Raw genomic sequence first — 19,626 nt, 5'->3', positions numbered from 1 at the left:
GAATTAATCAAAGGCTACAAAAAAGTGAGTCGCGAATTATTATTTTTTTAAAAAAATCATGATTTATTACTTCTCTTATTTCTTACTAGATAAGCTATATTTTTCGCACTCAGTATATTGCACTTTTTGTTAAAATATTCTTGGTGTAATTATCGAGTTTCGTTTCCTTTATTTACAAACACTGCAAGTGTATATCTATCCAAATTATATATTATACATATAAACTTACATAACTACAAAGTTAAAAACGATATATACGAACACCAGTACTTCAAAGTGGGTAAAAGGCAACTCATAGTTATACCTAAGATAAGTCAGCCAGTGTTTAAAACGCGTATTAGGAGGTGGTATCTATTGCAGATGAAGTAAAAGAGGGAAACAAACGTTAAAATTTAAATCATACAATTGATTAAACCCATTTCTAACGTGTTAAAAGTTGTCGTACAGCTCGATTTTACTAAAGAGAAAATAATTACCATATATGGCCATAGACAAAAAGAGGTTTTTACGCGGCTGAGAGCAAGAGGGTAGATTTTATCTCGAAACTATTAAAGAATATTTTTTTCCGAAAGTTCAGGTTGAAATTTCTAAGCAAAGACATCAGCAAGACTTTAGCAGTCTACATTGATCCAGGGGCGGTCTAGAAACCTTTGCAGTTCCGATTTTATCAAATCACGACGTCGACGAATTTTAATAGCTCAAGAGTTGTTACAGAAGTTCAAATTTAGTCTTTTCTTGACGGTTAGCTATAGACAACACACTAGCTACGTTCTAAAGCGCTTGGATTGTGCCGAGAGCCACGAAAGGGCTTGAATCATTTTCTTGTCTTTAGCGTCCATAGCGATTTCTGTTGGAGTGAGTCCGTCTTTTGTGGACGCTTTCAAACTTGCTCCGTGCTGAATGAGAAAGATTACAGCTCGAATGTCACCTCCACATACGGCCGCATGGAGTGGTGTCCAGCCTTCTTTGTCTCTAATGTCCACATGAACACCAAACTTAAGAAATACTTCTAAACAGTCCACTTTTCCTTGAAATGCAGCCTCATGCATAGCGGTTCCACCACTTGAATTCCAAGTGTCTATCATAACGTTTCCAACACTCAATACACCGTGAAGCAAACGAGAATCATTGCTCGCAACAGCGGCATCTAAAGCATATGAAGGATGCAAGAATCCGTCGTCGTAAAGATAATTGTTGTTCATCTTGTCAGCATCATCAAGTTTGTCCTCAGTGACGGCAGAGTCGATCACAATCGTTGGGGTGTCCATACGGAGGAATGTCGTGCGCCTTCTTAAATAATGGTAGTTTTCATTGTACAATTTCTCTTTCAGAGGTCCAAACTTGTACAAGGAGTGTGATCGTCGACTCTTTTCTTTGTTTATTCTTACCGTCGATAATGACCGCCTTTTACTTCCAGGTACAGAAAGTGAATTCATGGATATTTCCATCTTACTTGACGAGTTCAGTTTTTTAAATGCGTGAACTTATAAACCTCACAATGTCTCGTAGTCTTTAGCTCAGAAGCTCTCGTAGGCCGCGAGCAGTTTACTCGCGTTGAATGATATTCCCAAACGGCTGAAATGTTCAATTCTTTGTCAATTCCACCAAGGACAACCACTTATGGCATCACAGTGTGGAGCTAATCAGTTACTCTCATCAACTAGTGCTTGTGAAGATATTTCGTCAACTGGTTTCTCTAAGTTCACGAGCCTTTATATACGGGTCAACAGATTATAAATCAACTATTAATACACTGGATGCACTTGCCTCAATGCTAATTGTCCCTTTAGGGGGTTATTGATGATATTAGAATACTCACAAAACAGGGCCAATACTTTTTCGTTTCCTATTCACGTCACCCTGACGCTTCTCTTTGTTTAAGAGATTTACAACCAGTAGCCTAATACAAAGAGCATCCCTACTTGATATTAGTCGCTAAAAAAACCGCAAAAAACTATTGTATTTTAAATGGTGCCTCAAATGCGACTGTTTGCTCTGCTAAGTAAATGAAATGATTTTATGAAAATGGTGTAAAACGTTTAGGCCTTTCCTTATTTTGTTAAGTAAATCTGCCTCTTGGTGAGACAAAGGCACAAACAATCTTTCTAAAGCACTTTATGTTGTCCTTTGTTAAAATGTTTATTTAAAGCCTGTCGGTCGTGAAGTTTCAATTCCATTACCCTGATTATTTTGAAAATGCAATTAGCTCTCCTCTCGTTATCATTCTTGCGCTGTAACAGTCTAACATAAAGTCCGTTATTTCTTTTGTTCCACTTGTTTCCGGAGACGAACAAAAACAAAATACTGTAAACATGCTTTCTTCCTTAGATACATGTTAATTGGAGTTCAGTTTACCTAAAAGCAAATCCATTATCAGCCATTATATAAGTTTTGCCTTAATACAACTGTACATGCAATTCTGTCAGTTGCAGTGAGGTGGATGGGCGACTACAGTTCTTCTTGAAACAAACCCATTCACCAGTCTGAGCTCACTGACTTTTAAGCAACAATGCTGACTCGAGTATGACAATGCAATCTTATCCTATAACGCTAATTATTACGACCATGATATCTCGTGATCAACGAAATTTATTGAGGTATCATTAATTCCGTTGTTGGGGAAAAGGGATAATTCAAAAATTTGACGTTCTGTTTTATATTATACTCTATAGGGGGTCATAGCAAATTCACTCTGATACTGCAGTTTTGTTTATTTAGCAAAAAATTCCACCGTAACAAAGAAGAAAGCTAAACCAACGAACCAGAAGAGAAATAAAAGGATACCAGTGTCAGCCAAGGGTGGTTTAAAATGCCTGACAAAAAACTATTTCAGACACTGAGCTATGATACAATATGTAAGACTTAGAGAAAAACATTTTTAAAAACGAATCACGGATTGCCATTAAGAACACGAAAGTATCACAACGACGAGTTGAAGGAAGTATTACGTTTTGCTAATAAGTTACGATTTTCATTTTAAAGCACTTTTTATAAGTACAAGCAACATTTATTTAAACAATAGTTTGTTTCAATTTCGCAACTTTTCTGACTATAATTTATCAAGTGTTTGTCTCTTCGCAAAGTTATCACTTGTTAATTTTTGTAGCTACTGAGGCTTATACAAACGGACGTCTTCCCGCGAAATATCCTGCAATGTCATGGATTGTCATGGTACCGGCCTTGCTGTCGCCAAACTGACTATGCATTGAACTTCCGCACGGCAGGCGGTTAATGACGTCAGTCAGTCAGCATGAAAACCTTGAAAAATTAAATTGCAGTTTATTCAATACATGCTTCCTTTTATTTTTTGCTGAAGTCCTTTGTTTTGCGCAAAGTCACATTCTTCTCTCCCTCCAACGAAATAAAATTAACTGAAAAGTTTGCGTTTTAAGGATCACACTGGCCAATTGAGGCGGTGATATATTCACGGTTATCAGTGGTGTTTAACGAACCTGAAAACGAGTTGAAGAAGGAGGTTTCATTCTCCCCAGTGCGTTTACGTCACTGCGCGGGTGGTTGATCTATTGCTTTCGGTCAAGATACGTTAACGTAACAGAAATTAGCGGTTGGTGAAGCTTGAACCTCGAAAATAGCCAAAGTATCTGAGAGTTCACCACCCTTTCTTGGTGCCGATTTACACAGCATAAACTGCCGGGATCCGTTCCTTTTTTAGCACTACTGGAGACATGTTGCGTTTTTAAACAGTTTAACAACACAAGAGTGTGGGTGTATCGCGTGAGTGAATGCTTGAATGCTCCAAACAAAGAATAGCGATACGAATGTTTCGCAAAATCGTCAATTAGATATGATATTATACTTTTGGATCAAAGCAGTTGATAATAATGTCCATGTTCTTGCGAAGTCTTAATTAATTTTTAGAAAACGGCATTTCCTGACGACGACTAGGAAATCTAGTTTTCCGCAGCTGAAGCTCATAGAGAAAACTGCGCAAAAATTGGGAAAAAGAAAAAGTGAGTAAAAAATGGAATAAAAGTGAGTAAAAAAATGGAATTCCCTTTTTCATAGCCTCCCAAGAAGCAGACGTTCTTTGAGCATCGACCCGTGTTTAGTTCGGTCTCCCCCTAACAACATAACGCCTGCGTAACTGGCTACAAAGTTTGTTCACTTATTTTTTAACTAATGGCGAATGCAAACCTTATAAAGATTCTAACGTACATGTAACTCCACCGATGAAGGGCTTAGCCCGAAACGTTTGGAAAGAAACTCCAACTCCAACATGGCACTTTTGTTCATCATTAATTTTTCTTGAACATTTTTCCTATTAGTATTTATTTTAGAAAAGTACTTTTTTTTATTTCAGCGTTTGAAATAAATGAAATTTAACACTTTAAGGGAAAGGGAAAAATCCTTCTCAAAAACAAACAAACAAAAAACAAAAACAAAAAAACAGACCATATTTGATTGTTAAAGCGGAAGATGAATTAACCAGTTTATTATTTAACAAAGTTATTTTGGACTGCCTTGGCGGAAAATTGCTATTATTATTGTAGTTTTCCCTGGTGTTGGCATTATCATTCCAGGCAACACCATACTAATGTAACTCGGCAGACATTGTTGTTGTTCCGAGTTTTAATACAGTAAATAGGGAGCTAAGGCATCCAAGACGACGACTGCAACGACAACGTAAAAAAACAAAAAACAAAACAAAACAATAAACCCTTGATGACCGGTCCCGAGGGAAGCATTTAATTTTGTTTCCCGAGAATCTCGCCTCAGGAAACATTGAGATTGAGAAATTGAGAGGGTCTAAAATAGACGCGATAAAGTTTAAAAGGAACTCAAATTTATTATTTTAGGGACGTTGTCACTGCCGTCGGCGTCGTTGCTGCTTAAGCTGCCTACTGATAACATTTGTCCTAAATTAACTCTTCTAACGGGGACTTTAACAACAATTGCATTAGTGACAATACAGGGCGGTAGCTAAGTACATATGTATTCTTATCAATTCATCGAGAAGATTTCTTTTGTGCAGCTGGGTGTGTTCTCAGCTTTCCTTGCGTTGTGAAGAATTTGATCTAATCGCTGCTGTTGTCCTCAGCATTTATTAAAATCTAACAGGGCAACAAGATAATGTTCCGGCATAACAGCATCGACCTCACATGCAAGTAGCCGGGTTACAAACATCAGGATACAGGAAATTCAGTGAGAAGTTGTTCAGCTCTGGAGCAGTCCCAGCCTTGTTGTCCTTGTAAATTTCCCTTGACAATGTTCACAAATTTTTTCAGAAACTTCCTCCCACTTGCCACTGAATCAAATTTCCTCAAAGTTGCGTCTTTTTCTTCTTTTGTTATCTGCCAATGCCAGTAACACAGCTCACCTGCGTACATCAGTGCAAGAAGGTGGGTATCGCTAAATACACCTGCAAAAATAAACTACTTTAAGTGACCACGCCCTATAGACATGCTCCAGCAGCCTTGACAGTAGAATTAAAACAAAGCAAAACAGGTTTCACTCAATTGGACCCAGTGACTGAATCACAGAGGGACCAGAGAGGTAAGAAGGGGCGGCAGCATGTAAGGTAGTGATGTTCTCCAGCTGAGTAAGCAACAGAGGTATCTGTGGTCTCCATGAGTCAGTGCTATCTGCGAGGCTTCGCTAAATTTCACAAAAAATGGCCCTTCTTAGATCTTTTTAACAGCATGCAAGTTAGATCCTGTTGCACCATACCTGTTGTATCTCCACCTACCTTCTTGAAGAAACTTCACCATTTCAGAGTCCTTCGTGTTTTCATACTCGTCCACAACAAGAGGTGAACGGACACTTAGCATTGACTCAAGATAAACAACTCCTGACTCAGCACACTGCAAGGTAGAAGTGAAACAAAAGATGTCATGGCAGTGAATTGGTTGGTGTTATTCAACATTAAGATTACCTCCTTCAAAGAAAAAAAAACTTGTTAGATTGCTCCTCACTGTCTCCTAAAAGATCAATGATTAATTGACTACCAATCACAGACATTCAACAATTTTATAGAAAATGGAGCAATGGTACTCAATTAAACCTGCATAATTATAGCTCTCCATGTGAATCAACCTAACTTCTCCCAGGAAATGACAGGTCCAGAATATAACCAAGGCAAGCCATTAGCTCAAGGCAGAGTCATACCTGAATGAAATCCCATTCACTGAGCTGCACTCTTGGAGCATTGTTAAAAACTGTATGGCAGTACATATAACACAGAGCACCACGCCTCCAATACAGACATTCCACCATATCTGTGCCTAATACTTGAATGGCCTAAAACAGTTAAAACATAGTTTGTTATTGGGAGGTAATAAGGGTGTTGCAATTATTGTACTGTCTTTGGGAGCTCATTGCTTGAGGTCTATGTTGTTCAATGGCTGGATTGCCAAGTTCATATTCTTTGCTAGATCAACTACCAGTAGGTCTCACTCCACTGTACAGTTTGCAGTTTACTGATTAAAACCCTATGAGGTATTATCATGACCAGAAATTAGCTAACTTCTTCCCATAACTTTACTACTTTGTGGGAATAATGGCATGATCCCTGAACATGACAACACAATTTTTGGCAGTGACAGTCTGTAATGAAACTTACAAGGGTTTAGCAGGTTGTGATAAATAACATAAAGCAAGTTTGACTGTATTGTATCTGATGTTTTAGCGATAACATGTTGAACCTCAATACCCCAACCATTTTAATGGTATATTGGAGGTTTATTTTTGGAAACATAAAGGTATACCAATGCTGCTCCAACTTTGGAGTTCTTATTTCTGTTTCTTGATCCAATTTGGTACACAGTGCATCTCTATTTTTTTCTTCTCTTATTACTCAGCTATACCCCCTATCATTCAAAGCAAAGACTAAAATAAAAAGGATTAATGACAGATTTAGAATAATAATAATGATAATAATAATTAACAGGCATGACTTTTCTTTGGTGCTTTTATTTTTGTTCATTGACTACCTAATGATTAACTTGATGTGGATACTATAAGTTAAAGGGTAACTTATTTCCTTTACCTGATCCTCTTGTCCAAAAGTTTCCTTCACTAGTTGCTGAGGTTGGTCTAGCCTACCTTAATCAAGACACAAAAATGTTAAAATAAAATAGTCCACAGATATAAACCCAAAATTGTCTATTGAGTTAAACTTGAGGAACAGTGGTTTTTGCTGTACATAATAGAAATAACAGAGGTATAAGAGGATGCACTAAATAATCAAACTTCCACTTATTTAACCGATACTCAAATGATTTCTGTATTTTGACAGATTTTATATCTAGTTCAGTCTCTTGTTACCTATAACATGTCCAATTTCTTCTTTACTTCTATCTTGTGGAAAGTCGTCATTAACCAGTCGACATTCTATGACATATGTTAAATCAAGAACTGCCTGAAACATTCAAAGTCAGTTTAGCTTCCTCTTTATATCAGCAACAACATATAAGGTCAAGTACAGGTCTACCTCACTATATTTTGTCTTTACCGTACCTGTGAATACTGCTGTAGAATCATGCCCAGCACCTCCTCTTTCTCTGCTGCATCTTTCCTGTTTTGACGATCAATAAAATATGGAACTCCTGTGATTATTATCAATGTGGAAGAATACTAGGCTTTTTACTACCACTTTTACATCTTGGTATAGGCATAGTAGGTCTGTTGTCTGTTTCCAGCCCCTAGGGCTGATCTTACCATTTTTCAAGCAAATGACCACAAGATCTACACTTGTCCTGTACTTTATCCAATAATTCAAGTTCCTTCAAATCTGAAAACAACAACAAATCAACAACAACAAATGCTTGGTTACATTCCTTTTATCAGGTTAAAAGCAATAAAAGTCAGAGTATGATTAACTAACTACTCACATTCAATATCATGCCCCTCCTCCCCCCATGCCCCACCCCCTGCCCCAATTCATCAACCCTACGGAAGGAAGGTATGAAAAAAAAAATTTTTTGCTTAGTAGAGTGGGAAAGGATAAATAGATCATTCCTGATATTTTGTGGAGGCAAATGGGGCTGACAGAGGGCAAGCATGACAAACCCATAAGGATCTTTCGCCCAATGTAACTGGGAATCCTAGACAGGCTTAATTTCCATGCCGTGGATTCCGGATTTCGGGTTCTGGATTTCGCATTCTTTGGCATTGGAACTTAGATTCCCGATTGCATTCGTTATATTATTACTGGGATTCCGGATTCCCCGAGCCGTATAATTTCAGGATTCCAAATTTCCGGATTCCACAAGCGAAATGCCCCACTTTCCCACTGAAATCATAATATTCTAAGCAGAGAGTAAAAATTACCTGAGGTACTCTTTCGTATTTCAAAGCATTCTAATTCTATTTCCCCAAGCTTGTCACAAATCACCTTGGTTTTTGCTGAAGTCTCCTGGTCAGCTGCCATGTTTCACTTCACATTATAAGCCTCCAATGTTTGTATGCCAGCAGTTGGTTACTACGCCATGTAAGGTCCCAGTTTCTATGTTATTACCTGCCACTTTACAAGATGGCTGCCGTTGAGGAATGTGGCGATAGAGTTCTAGAAATCACGGATGACCATGAAAAAGACTCCTTTTTGGTAATGAATGAGATGCGATCCTTCGACGAGTTATGTGATGTCACGCTTAAAGTAAACGGAAGGGAAATTCGGGCCCATCGAGTCATACTAGCAGCTTGCAGCCCATATTTTCGAGCCATGCTAACAACTGGGTTTGTTGAGAGCAATTTGGGAACAATATCCTTACAAGACTGTGATGAAAATGTCGTAGAGAAACTTGTGGAGTTTTTTTACACTTGTGAGCTTACTATCACTGATTCCAATGTAGAAAGTATGCTGTGCGCGGCCGCTTTGTTCCAACTCCCTTCAGTAGTTGAGGAATGCTCTAATTTCTTAGAAACGCTTATCCGCGTTGAAAACTGTCTCGGAATTCAGTCACTGGCAATGCAGTATTCCTTGAATCATCTTGAATCAAAAGTTAGCAGCTTTATCAGTTGGAATTTTATCGATGTTTCACGGGAGAACGAGTTTGTTTTGATTCCTGCTGAACAGTTGAGCAAGATAGTGGGAAGTGATCGGTTGCATGTTAAAATGGAGGAAGATATATATGAAGCTGTGATCAGATGGTACAAGTATGACAGAGAAGAAAGATTCAGGTTCCAGGTAAGCTGTATTTTGTAAGATTAGTTGTTGAACCTCGTTCCTGGGGACGAGGTTGGACTTCCATTTAACGTTCTCTGAGGCTTAAATTAAAATTTTATATGCGAGAAAAGTCAAAAAATGAATATTCATACTCGGGATACAAAAAGACAGCATTACTTCCTGTGAAATTAAAAACCTTTCTCAGTCACTTACATCATAGGAGATGAATGAAATGGCATGACACATGTACACATGTGTCAACTGTGTCAGTCGTGTCAGTGTCTTGTCTGTCTTGCTAGCTGTCAAAATTCTCCGGAAGAACAAAAAAGCGAGTCAGGTCAAATGTCATCAAATACCATTTTGATTGGTCTCAATATTTTTTGGTGTGGTGGGGAAAAATCCGTCCATGAAAGACCTTCCTGGGAGCTCGCTCAGTGCGACTGTAGTTCACAAAACACTGAAGATTTTGCTGTGTGGTGTAGACTTGTGTCGAAGGAAATTATGCCACTTCAATGATCGCGCTGGAGAGTGCGAAGTGGTTTGATTTACAACACATTTTTTTATTTTGGACAAGGCCAAAGCACTCCTTATTAGAATAGGGAGTCAAAGAGCATGATTTACATGATAACAGGAGAGACACAATAAAGGGCAGGAGTCGGGAGACAAAGGGTAAAAAATGTACCGCAGGCGGGAGAACCGGTAAGAGAAGCGGGAGATTCTGACCCCCGTCCCCCCAACTAGTATGATCAGAATGAAGAGAAGTAATATATCCGGTCACATTATATTAGCCACTTATTTTTGAATTATGGACTTTTTTCTATCAAGTCTTTGTTATACTGTTAGTTGCATCTAAATGTGGACATGGGCAAAGAAATAATTATGTTCTAATAGGGTGCCAAGCATGACTTGTCTGGTTCCCAAACATTCAAAATTTGAAGGGCATTAGACAGATGTTCATATGCCAATTAGGTGACTGTTTGGTGGCTTAAAGTATCTGATCTGATTGCTGTTTTAAGATTTGAAGCATGGTTTTAAATGCTTGAAGGTGGAGTGTTGTTTCCACAAGAAGCTTATTAGCCCCTAGTGGTACATAGTGAACATATAGGTTTGAACTGAGTGTCAAGTAATGCTGCATTGGACACTTTATATAATACCTTCATTTTTTCGTTTTTTCCCACTCTTTCCTTTCTGTTGCTGCTGTTCTGTACACATTTATCTCCAAAATGTTACCCACTTTATAAGCCATTCCTTTGAGACTCCTTCAGATAAACCTTCAATATTCCCAGATGCTACTTGCTATGCAGTGTATACCCACACAAAACTAAATATTTTTTCCCTTAAATTCCCAGACTTGCTGAACAAGCTAATGCCCTCAGTTAAAGTACACACAAAAGTGAGAAAATTTCAAACTAGAAAAAAACTGCATGGACGTAAGATTACTCTTAAAATAAGAAGACTAAATGCACGTCATTGTCATGGTCGTGGCTTTCATTCTTTAACACACCTTTTTGAACATCTTGTAGGGTATATTTGAGTTGGTTCGTTTCCCTTGCATGGGGAAAGAGTTCTTAATGAACATTGTCTTAAAAGACGAGCTCGTTCTTGCTGTAGATAACTGGAAGAAGCTGATAGAGGAAGTCATAAATGACTTGGCTTCTCCATCAAGCAATAAAAAGAAGTTAGCTTTAAGGCGAAAGTCTCCAAATGTTCTTTACTTGATTGGAGAACTATCGAGCCGGATTGAGACTTTTGATCTTGAAAATGGAATCTGTCGCCCAGTAACAGGAATGGCGCCAACCACTGGTACTGCTGTTGTCGTAAACGAAGAATTATATGTTGTGCTGGGAGGTGGCACTCGAGTGGAAAAGTATGATACAAAATTGAATTCTTGGTACCAGATCGGAAATGGAACAAAGGAGAATGACTGTGCCGTTTGCGAGAGTATGGGCTCTATTTATGTTGTTGGGGGCGGAAAGCGCGCAAAAAGTTTCAACCTCGCGACTCGCACATGGAACCAACTCCCCAGCATGAGCATGCGCAGGAGCTGTCACAGAGCTGTTGGCGTTCTGGGAAAAGTGTATGCTATAGGTGGAGTTACAATCCCAGGGGACCTAGCAGTTGCCTCGGTTGAGTGTTTCAATCCTGCGAGCAACCGATGGGAAAAGGTGGAGCCCATGAAAAAGGAACGCTTTCGTCACGAGTCTGCAGTGATGAAGAATAAAATTTTCGTTATTGGAGGTCTTGATGGGCACAAAGCTCCTTTGAAGTCGGCTGAAGTGTTTCACCCAGCAACGAACTCGTGGAATTTTATAACTTCCACAAATCATCCACGACGTGATTTTGGCCTGGGAGTTATTCAAGATATGATGTTTGTATTTGGAGGTGGTGGGACTAATACTATTGAAAGCTATAATAGCAACTCTGATGAGTGGAGGATCGTCGGAAGTCTGGCTACTAGGTGGAACACTTTTCGTTGTGTTTTGTGTCCTTTGTTTAAGATTTAACTTTTCAAATTATCTTTGTTCAAATTCAGCATCTGGAAAACACACTGTGGCTTTTTAAGTACCGTGGAATGTATTTAAATACACCTTTGACAAGTCTCTTCTTTGATTTGTCGCAATGATAAGGGTGCGTTTTGTAACAGAAGTTAAGGACCTTCATGGATAATGTGAGGTATCAAGTAAAAAATCCCGATAAGTTCTTTGACCGAATCATATATTCTGAATGTTTTCACAAATGAGGTCCTTATTAGAGAACATTACCGTTTTTGGCGGCCTCTTATCGTGTCTCTTTTGCGATTCCAAAAGTTTTTTTAGCTGATCAGTAATGATGTTTAAATTGCTCAAATTACATTTTGTATAACTATAACATGCTAAATCGTGTTTTGACCAAGCTAGATGTGCACAATCAATAAGATGATCCACGACATCACATCCATGACTACCGCCGATAAATGTCACTGGAGTCTGTACCACTGCGCGGACAAGGTAACTATAAAGTCCATTCACTGTAGTTATTTTCGAACGAAGGCTTCAGAGCACAGCCTTGTGTAGTCATAGTAATAGAGACGAGAGATTTCACCAACAGTAACACAAAAGTGGGACACTATTGAGAGACGAAATAAAAAAAGCAGTGCGATTTTTGAGATTTATTCTCTTAACAAGTTTATTTTGTCTCGTACTTTTTAGTCACATCTTCGTTTCCTTTTGTTTCTTGATCCCAGGCTGCTGGGACAATCTCATACACTGATATAGCATCCTCGTCCAAAGAACCACAGCAACCCCACCCTTCGCATGGACCATCTTCGTTGGATCCATACCCTGAGCAAATGAAACGTCATTGAAGAACATATAATCAGAGGAACATTTTTTAGCCATCATGAAAGTAAATCAACAAACCCCACTGTATGGTGGACCCACTGAATTGTTGGAGTCAATTGGCCCTGAGCTATATATAGTTTTTATCAGTAAGACCTTTCATGACCGGCGTCATAGTTAGTTTGTCCTTCCAGGTTTGAACTGGCAGGAAATTAGTGACACACTAATCACTTTTCTTACCTGGACAGCGAGTAGTACATTGGTTGTCCTCGAGCTTTTCAGACGGTAGGCTGTTCAAGCAAAGGCATCGATCAGAAATGGTAGCCGCATAAGTTATATTTTCCTGGGCGCAGAAGTTAACGCAAATGACGTTAACATTCTGCGGGTTGCGCGGCTTTTCTTTCGCCGGATTTTCACTCCGTCTGAAGCATCCTTTAGGGTCTATAAAACTCCCAAAGCCGTCTTTGTTCTTGGCGGGCATGTGCCTGCTGCAAGGTGCATGATCTCACAGGTAGGTTAAGAAAAAAAGATACCATTACTAAAATATAATGAAAACTGCATGGTGGTGAAGAACACGCGCCAATGGATAAATTCTTCAGTCCTAACTGAAATCAGATGTATATTCATATATGTATTCCACTTTATTGTAGAAAACAGTTTCACTCTCACAGAATGTAGAATAGAAATACTGTCAATAAAAACGTTTTGTGGCGCTCAATATAAAGTGCATACTTAATCTTTAAGTTTGGATCTTGACCACTTCTTGTGTATAACATTAGTATAAAGGAATTCTTTAAACGTTTTTTCGTTTAGCGCAGCTAAAGTGAAAGCGCTGAAGTTAAAAAAATCCTCTGGCCTGGAAAGAGAAACGTTTTTTGTTAGATTGATGGCGTACAGTTATCAATAAACCCATCATTTTGAGTAAGATGCTTTCAGCGTTTTTATATCACCCATCTTCAGTTAAAACTGCGTTTCGCATTTCAAATTCACAGAGTTAAAAAGTCTGTGGATTCTTACCATGTTTCTTGAGACCTAATTGTTCTCGGCTGATTTTTATCGTCTGAACGACTGTTACAGCGCTGTTTTCCGTGGAACCACAACATCCAAGATCTTTACAACCCGATGAACCTTCCTTAGCATTTGTAGGGGGAGTTTTTGGACACGAAGTGTCGCATTCACCTTTTGACAAACTGTTTGCCGGGCGGCTGTCAAAGCATAAGCATCGTTCACCAATGGTCGCTGAAAATGTTTTTCCTTCACTGTCACAGTAATCATTGCAGACGTGGTTGTTGTTCTTGGCATCTGTCCGTTCTTTCGCAGGAGTTTCATTCAACTGGAAGCAACCCTCATAAAGCAAAAAAATGCCCCAGTTTTCGGGAAGGGTAGGATGCGAAGTAGAATCTGAAATGTGATCGAAGGTTGCATTTGTGAATTGAAGATTTAGAAACACTTTTACTGATTAGTATTGATCCATTACCGGCAATAATAAGATTGTTCATTGCGGCGATTAAATATTCAGGTTTCTTGTCAGCCAGTCGAACACTTATCCTTTTTCTCTCGATTATCAATACATTTTTTGATATTTTCAATTAATTTGCATTAGTCTCTTTGGCCCAAAACCGTTCGCTTTAGGGATGTATATTTTGAAAAACTCTTGGGTCGGCGAAGTTAGTGCTACCACTTAAATTTTAGCAGCAACTCTTTATATGTTTTCACTTCTTTGCCCCCCATCTCCCACCTCCAATTTTTTGAAATCTTTATCTTTATAACAATTCACTCAACTCTACATTGAAACTCTTTTTTTTATGACTCAAGCCTTTTGTATTTTTTCATTGTTCGCGCAAATTTCTTCGTGTGCATTCCTTTAAAAGATGGCTGGATGGGACTATAACAGTATAGCTGTCGCTAAATATTTTTTTAGTCGTTATGGATTTCAAGACACCTTTATAGTACCAATGTGTACTTGCAACATCAAACTGTCGAATAAGAAAAATTTTGAAGACAAAGAAAAAAGTCGTAGTCGGTATTGTATATCCCAAAGCATCAGCCCCGCTGTGCCAGTATTAATAGGTGCACTAGATACATGACATTTTGTAAAACCTTAGAAACAAGGTTAAAATTGTAGTTGACGTTTAGAATAACTGACGAAATGGGAAAATTCAATGGTGGCCCAGTGATTTACTTGAAGATGTTAAGCTAAAAGAAATCCTGTTATCCGTTTCCAAAGATTATAACAACAACAACAAAAACACCTATGTAAATTAGTGGGTTACTTTAAAAAACGGTGTTCCAAGCCATACGTTTCCAGTATTAACCAATCCTAGCCTTATCAAAAGGTTGTTCTCTGTGGACAATGGAGTAGGCACCCATTACAGAGAAGAAAAAGATAGAATCTATATACGTGGCAAACCAACCTACTTACCAAAGATCTGGAGGTCCACGTTTGTTGTAAACCGCGGTCTCAGCTAGTCTTCCAGTTTAAATAACCGGCGCGAAATTCTGGCCTTTGTCTAATTTACATGTGTGAACAAAACATGGGAAAATATGCCTTTTGATACCCACCTCTTTTACTTTGCACACAACTCAAGGGCAGTGAAAAGGTGACCAGTGTAATAACAGCCAACTTTAGTGACGCCATAACAGAATCGAAAACCTTTTTGTTTGGTATAACTTTCAGGTGGCAGAGTCAATTTTGCATGTCTCTTTGAGTTTAGGAGAAAAGGTTTTGTTATGTATCATAATTGTACATTCTGATCTCAACATGTAATGCAACCTGTTAACAATGTGACGAATGAATATAAAGCCGTGACAGGCATAGGAAAACGAGGCAGGTTAAGACCCTGTTTACATGGAGTGGGGGACCCCGGTCTAGTGGGGTAAGTTTCTTTTGTTTTGTGTCCCCCAGAGCGTGAAAACAAAAGAAACTTACCCCACTAGACCGGGGTCCCCCACTCTATGTAAACAGGCCCTAAGTTTACTTTTTGTACAGTACGATACAATTGCCGGTAGAAGGTGTTGCCAGAAGCTTTGCTTTTATTATATTCTCGTTTAGAAAAAGTGTTTACAAATATGCTTAGCATGCGTATATCGAGGCATGGAGAGGGAAGCCGGCGAGACAAGCAACTCTTGTTTCTTTTTTCTTTTTTCTCTTCAGAGTTTGAATGGCTAGAAGCTTAATTCCAAATATGCAAGAAAGTTCATCATTTATTTCGGTTACTGGAGACTTTTTAAAAGTATAAGAGACCGTAAAAATCAGAGTTTGAGAAACACACCTGAACACTTCATCTTAAATAGACCTTGTCACGGTTTTCGAAGCCATCTTGACGAGTAGGCAAACGTGTGAGAAATAACAGTGTTTGTATGAGAATCTAATGTCGAATAATTGCCATAAAACGGCTGTTCTGAAAAAAATATTAATTGTAAACTAGATTAACATACGTTTGTTAATTTACTTCCCCCAGAGTATACCCAAGTCACACTTGTTCTTTTAGGAGTCCTTTGCGTATTTTCGATACATGGCATTAAATTAAACTTGTATGGCTTGCCCATGAAGGAAATATTAAATACATTCGGTTTATTACAGGTTTGTGAAATATCTGTTAGAGGTGTGACCTCTTTCTTTCGCTGTGTCGCTGTTACTTCGCCAAAATAAACTTTTGGAGTAGACAGTCTAAAAGAGCCGCTTTAGGATGAACGACGAAGCGCTCTCAAATATATACTGCATGTGAGTTTTAACTATACACAGCTGGGCACCAGCAGGTAAAGCTTGAAGGTTCACTTAAAGAGCCAAGGTATATATAGTAATTTACCTTGCCGTCGCTGTGGCATTTGCTCCACCATGTTTCTCGAATGGCTGCCCTTCTTTTCTGTCTAGATGGGGCCGTGGACACAATAACTAAGAGAAAAATGTTTGCCTTTCCTTTTACGTTCCTCCAGGTTACTTGGATCGGAAGGCTTCATCGCCTGCGTAGCAGGCGCTTGGAAGTAGCGGGCACAGGAAAAAACGGGCGCGCGAGAAGAAGACACGCGTGTCTCCCTCGCGCGCCCGCTCTCTCTTTCGCCCACTATTTCCAAGCGCCTGCTAGGCAGACTAAAGGCTCCATGGACGTGCAACCGCTGGTTTTCAGCTTTACAAGCGAGTGACTATGCAATGAACACCAGGCTGACATGCTGTCATTTAATTTACCGTTAATTTAGAATAACATTCTTGTATCAAGCTACAGAAACTAAGAAGCAACTCATACTGACGCATGACAGAGAAGCTGGTAATGGGCAGGAAAGCACTGAGGGTAACCCTAATTTTTGAAGTACCTTTTCTTGCACTTTGACTTACAGCTTTCAAAATTAATTTGTAATCGACAGAATTTATCTTCAATTTACCTTAAGGATGAACTTTTTTCCTCTGTCATGTTTGTTATTTTCACTATTTACCTGAGAGCATTAGTTCCCAGCAGTTAACTTAGTTGTACGAAATGCGACTTAAAATCTTTCGCGCCACCCAGGTTAATATTTTATCTTGTTAACTCAAGACTCTCACTGCCTGCCCAAGACTTAAGCATCGAAACCCAGCGAGGTTTCTCCAGACAACGTCTTGGCTTGTGACCATATACTCCTTTAAATTTATTGACGTCGAAAACCTTTTGGAAAAAGCAAGACTCTCTTAATAGCGTTAGATCAGTTATATCCTTGCGGCTATCATTATTATTTAACCACAAATACCGCATTACATCCGGGTAACTGCCATGTATTCCCAGGAACTTGTCACAAACATTCTTAATAGAATAAAACTTCTCCAATTTACCTGCAGGTGGCCAGTAATGGAGTCTGTGATCATTAAAATCGTTAAGATTTAGAGTTGACGCGTTTATCCACAAAGTAAAAGTTTGATCTCCGAAAGGATGGCATAACATTGTCTGAGGATCTTGAGACAGAAACTGCTGGATAACATCTTGAGAAAACAGCGCCCATGATTCATCCATGTAAACTAAATCCTCATCATGACAATGGTACACACCCCAGCTAAGGTTGTTTTTTGGTCTAAAAGGTAACTCGTACAAAAGTCTTTCCATACATATGAAATAATCATCGTCAACGCGTAAGAGGAACTGGAAGTTGAACTTTGCTTTCGCCCACAATATCTGGTAAAGAAAGCGTTCTCCGAATATCATGGCGTCAATATCTGTGGGTGAAAATTTGATGTCTTTAAAAATGCTTAGTTCTTTCAGTAGCTTTGAAGTTTGAGCTTCTTCAAGCTGAAGGCCGTCTGTGAAAAAGATGCATCTAGCCTGGAAAAAATCACTGATCTCAGTTTTGAATGGTGAACTCGTGGGCTGGCTCACTGATACTGAGGGCTCAGGTTTATTTGAGGTTCCCATTTCCCGTGACATGACCGTTCCTCGTTTTAGTAAAATCACAGAATCAACAGAGATAACCTTTATAGATATATAATTTCCAGAAATCTACAAATACCTCCAAATATTTCTTCAATTAACTTTTATTTTCCCCCTTTTTTATTTTCTATTTTTTTTCACTTGTATGTTCAACATTCATGAAATATACGTAAAGTAGTACTCCAAAAATTTCGTTAATTTCCTTTTATTATATTTTTGGTAAATATTCATTTTTTCATATTTACTCAGCTTTTTCTTTTGTCTAAGTTACACTGAATTTGAGTAATAGGTTATTCATTTCTTACCAATGAGAAGCCATTCATTTTGTTCAACATAAAAAGCGGCAGTGAGATGCTATAAAAACCTCGTCAAAAATGCTACCTTCAAAAGCCCTGGCGCATGCATCACACTGAAAGAAAACTATACTTATCATGGAAAATAAAGATTTCCTTAAATGTTTTTCAGTTAACGGACACATCATGAAATTCTCCAAAAACTTCGTCAATTTTTGTTTATTATATTTTTGGTGAATATTTTCTCATGTTTATTCAGCTTACTGGTTTTTCCTTTGTTTCAGTTAAAATTTAAATAATAAATCATTCATGCACTTCTTACCATTGAGAAACCATTACTTTTTTCAGCATAAAAAGTGGCAATAAGATACTATTCTTTCTTTTCAATGCTTTAGTTTGGTTCTTATCGCACAGAAAAGAAAAAAAAACGAGGACGAACAAAAAAAGGTCTGAAACTCGGTTAGCTTTCATCGGAGCCAAAGCTAAGTAAAAGTGCTTTTGTATATTACGCTCGAAAGAGTTTATCAAATGCTTTTCACAGCTATAATTATTTTCGATATAAAAAACTCTTGAAACTCTCTGATGAAAACTCTTCTCTTAAAATATGATAATGCTGAAAAAAGAATCGTTTTAACGTAGGCAGTGCACTAGGCTGCCCCCCCTCCCCCAAAATGCAATTTTTAACATTCTCATTTTCATTTCACTGCACCCATGAACGTATATGAGATCCATTTGTATCTCTAAAAATCATTTGTATATCTAAAAATTCATGATCCAACATGAAAACTACCTTTCCAGTGTCGCATTTGCTCATCCATGTTTGTCTGATGGCGTTTCTTCTGTCATATCTTCTAGGTGCACTTGATACTATCAGCAGCAGCAAAACTTGGTGTTTATTTTCTTCTTCCTCCAAATCAGTTAACGGAACTATCATGTTGTTCCATTTCAATGATTTTCTCCTTTTTTTGCCTTTCTCTTCGGCGTTTGCAAACATTTTTTTAAAAGGTAATGTTCTATCTTGCTCCGCCGGGGCATGCGGCAAATTTGGTTTATCAGCCTCAGTCAAAGTTACATCAGCTTCCGCGTACTGACTCATCAGTTCCTGTAGACCTTTGGAGTCTCGGCTTTCATCTTGCCATAAATGTTCTCGTTCACCGCCATCAAACCTTCCGGGAACTTTCCTTTGTAGTTGTGACTGTTTATATCTCGACACTGGCTCGCTATTTGTTCCTTTGTAGATGCTTTCGTAATCGATGAAGGCAAGAATAATGAATATTGCCAAGAAAAAGGAGATGCTAAAAAGATATCGAGTGGAATTTCTACATGGAAGCCGTGAAGCACAAGTGTTTGCCATGACAACTTAACGTTTGTTCCAAACGTTTTTCATAAATGTACTCAGTAATGACTTGTGAACCTTGGAAGCCTGATATTCATTCTAAATATTGGCTTAAATTCAATCAACCAATCACCAAGATACCAGCATGATAAATTAAGAAGTAATG

General features: G+C 38.4%; 5 protein-coding genes across 5 annotated transcripts; 1 reads left to right on the top strand and 4 right to left on the bottom strand.

Moving 5' to 3' along the window:
• Window positions 1–36: 36 nt before the first annotated feature.
• On the bottom strand, window positions 37–1,632 carry LOC140921166 (uncharacterized). Its single transcript, XM_073371136.1, has one exon. It carries the CDS (start codon window positions 1,446–1,448, stop codon window positions 765–767), a length of 684 nt encoding a protein of 227 aa, XP_073227237.1. The 5' UTR covers window positions 1,449–1,632; the 3' UTR covers window positions 37–764.
• A 2,650-nt stretch (window positions 1,633–4,282) lies between these two features.
• LOC140921398 (RAB7A-interacting MON1-CCZ1 complex subunit 1-like) lies at window positions 4,283–8,431 on the bottom strand. The gene is made up of 8 exons (XM_073371397.1): window positions 8,290–8,431; window positions 7,678–7,750; window positions 7,477–7,534; window positions 7,285–7,378; window positions 7,007–7,062; window positions 6,127–6,258; window positions 5,708–5,822; window positions 4,283–5,380 (listed from the first exon to the last, which is right to left on the bottom strand). The coding sequence occupies exons 1-8, from the start codon at window positions 8,387–8,389 to the stop codon at window positions 5,145–5,147; spliced, it is 864 nt and encodes a 287-aa protein (XP_073227498.1). The 5' UTR covers window positions 8,390–8,431; the 3' UTR covers window positions 4,283–5,144.
• Window positions 8,432–8,483: 52 nt separating this feature from the next.
• Window positions 8,484–12,477, top strand: LOC140921397 (kelch-like protein 20). The gene is made up of 2 exons (XM_073371396.1): window positions 8,484–9,145; window positions 10,648–12,477. The coding sequence occupies exons 1-2, from the start codon at window positions 8,492–8,494 to the stop codon at window positions 11,626–11,628; spliced, it is 1,635 nt and encodes a 544-aa protein (XP_073227497.1). The 5' UTR covers window positions 8,484–8,491; the 3' UTR covers window positions 11,629–12,477.
• Window positions 12,478–12,643: 166 nt separating this feature from the next.
• Window positions 12,644–15,163, bottom strand: LOC140921627 (uncharacterized). Its single transcript, XM_073371632.1, has 3 exons — window positions 15,004–15,163; window positions 13,459–13,842; window positions 12,644–12,945 (listed from the first exon to the last, which is right to left on the bottom strand). Exons 1-3 carry the CDS (start codon window positions 15,077–15,079, stop codon window positions 12,665–12,667), a joined length of 741 nt encoding a protein of 246 aa, XP_073227733.1. The 5' UTR covers window positions 15,080–15,163; the 3' UTR covers window positions 12,644–12,664.
• A 1,789-nt stretch (window positions 15,164–16,952) lies between these two features.
• Window positions 16,953–19,626, bottom strand: LOC140953927 (uncharacterized). Its single transcript, XM_073403304.1, has 2 exons — window positions 18,915–19,626; window positions 16,953–17,726 (listed from the first exon to the last, which is right to left on the bottom strand). The coding sequence occupies exons 1-2, from the start codon at window positions 19,476–19,478 to the stop codon at window positions 16,953–16,955; spliced, it is 1,338 nt and encodes a 445-aa protein (XP_073259405.1). The 5' UTR covers window positions 19,479–19,626.

This window comes from Porites lutea, chromosome 12, assembly GCF_958299795.1.
Source record: "Porites lutea chromosome 12, jaPorLute2.1, whole genome shotgun sequence".
Taxonomy (NCBI): domain Eukaryota; kingdom Metazoa; phylum Cnidaria; class Anthozoa; order Scleractinia; family Poritidae; genus Porites; species Porites lutea.
Note: the sequence above shows the minus strand (reverse complement) of the source record. Positions and strands in the feature narration are given on the sequence as shown.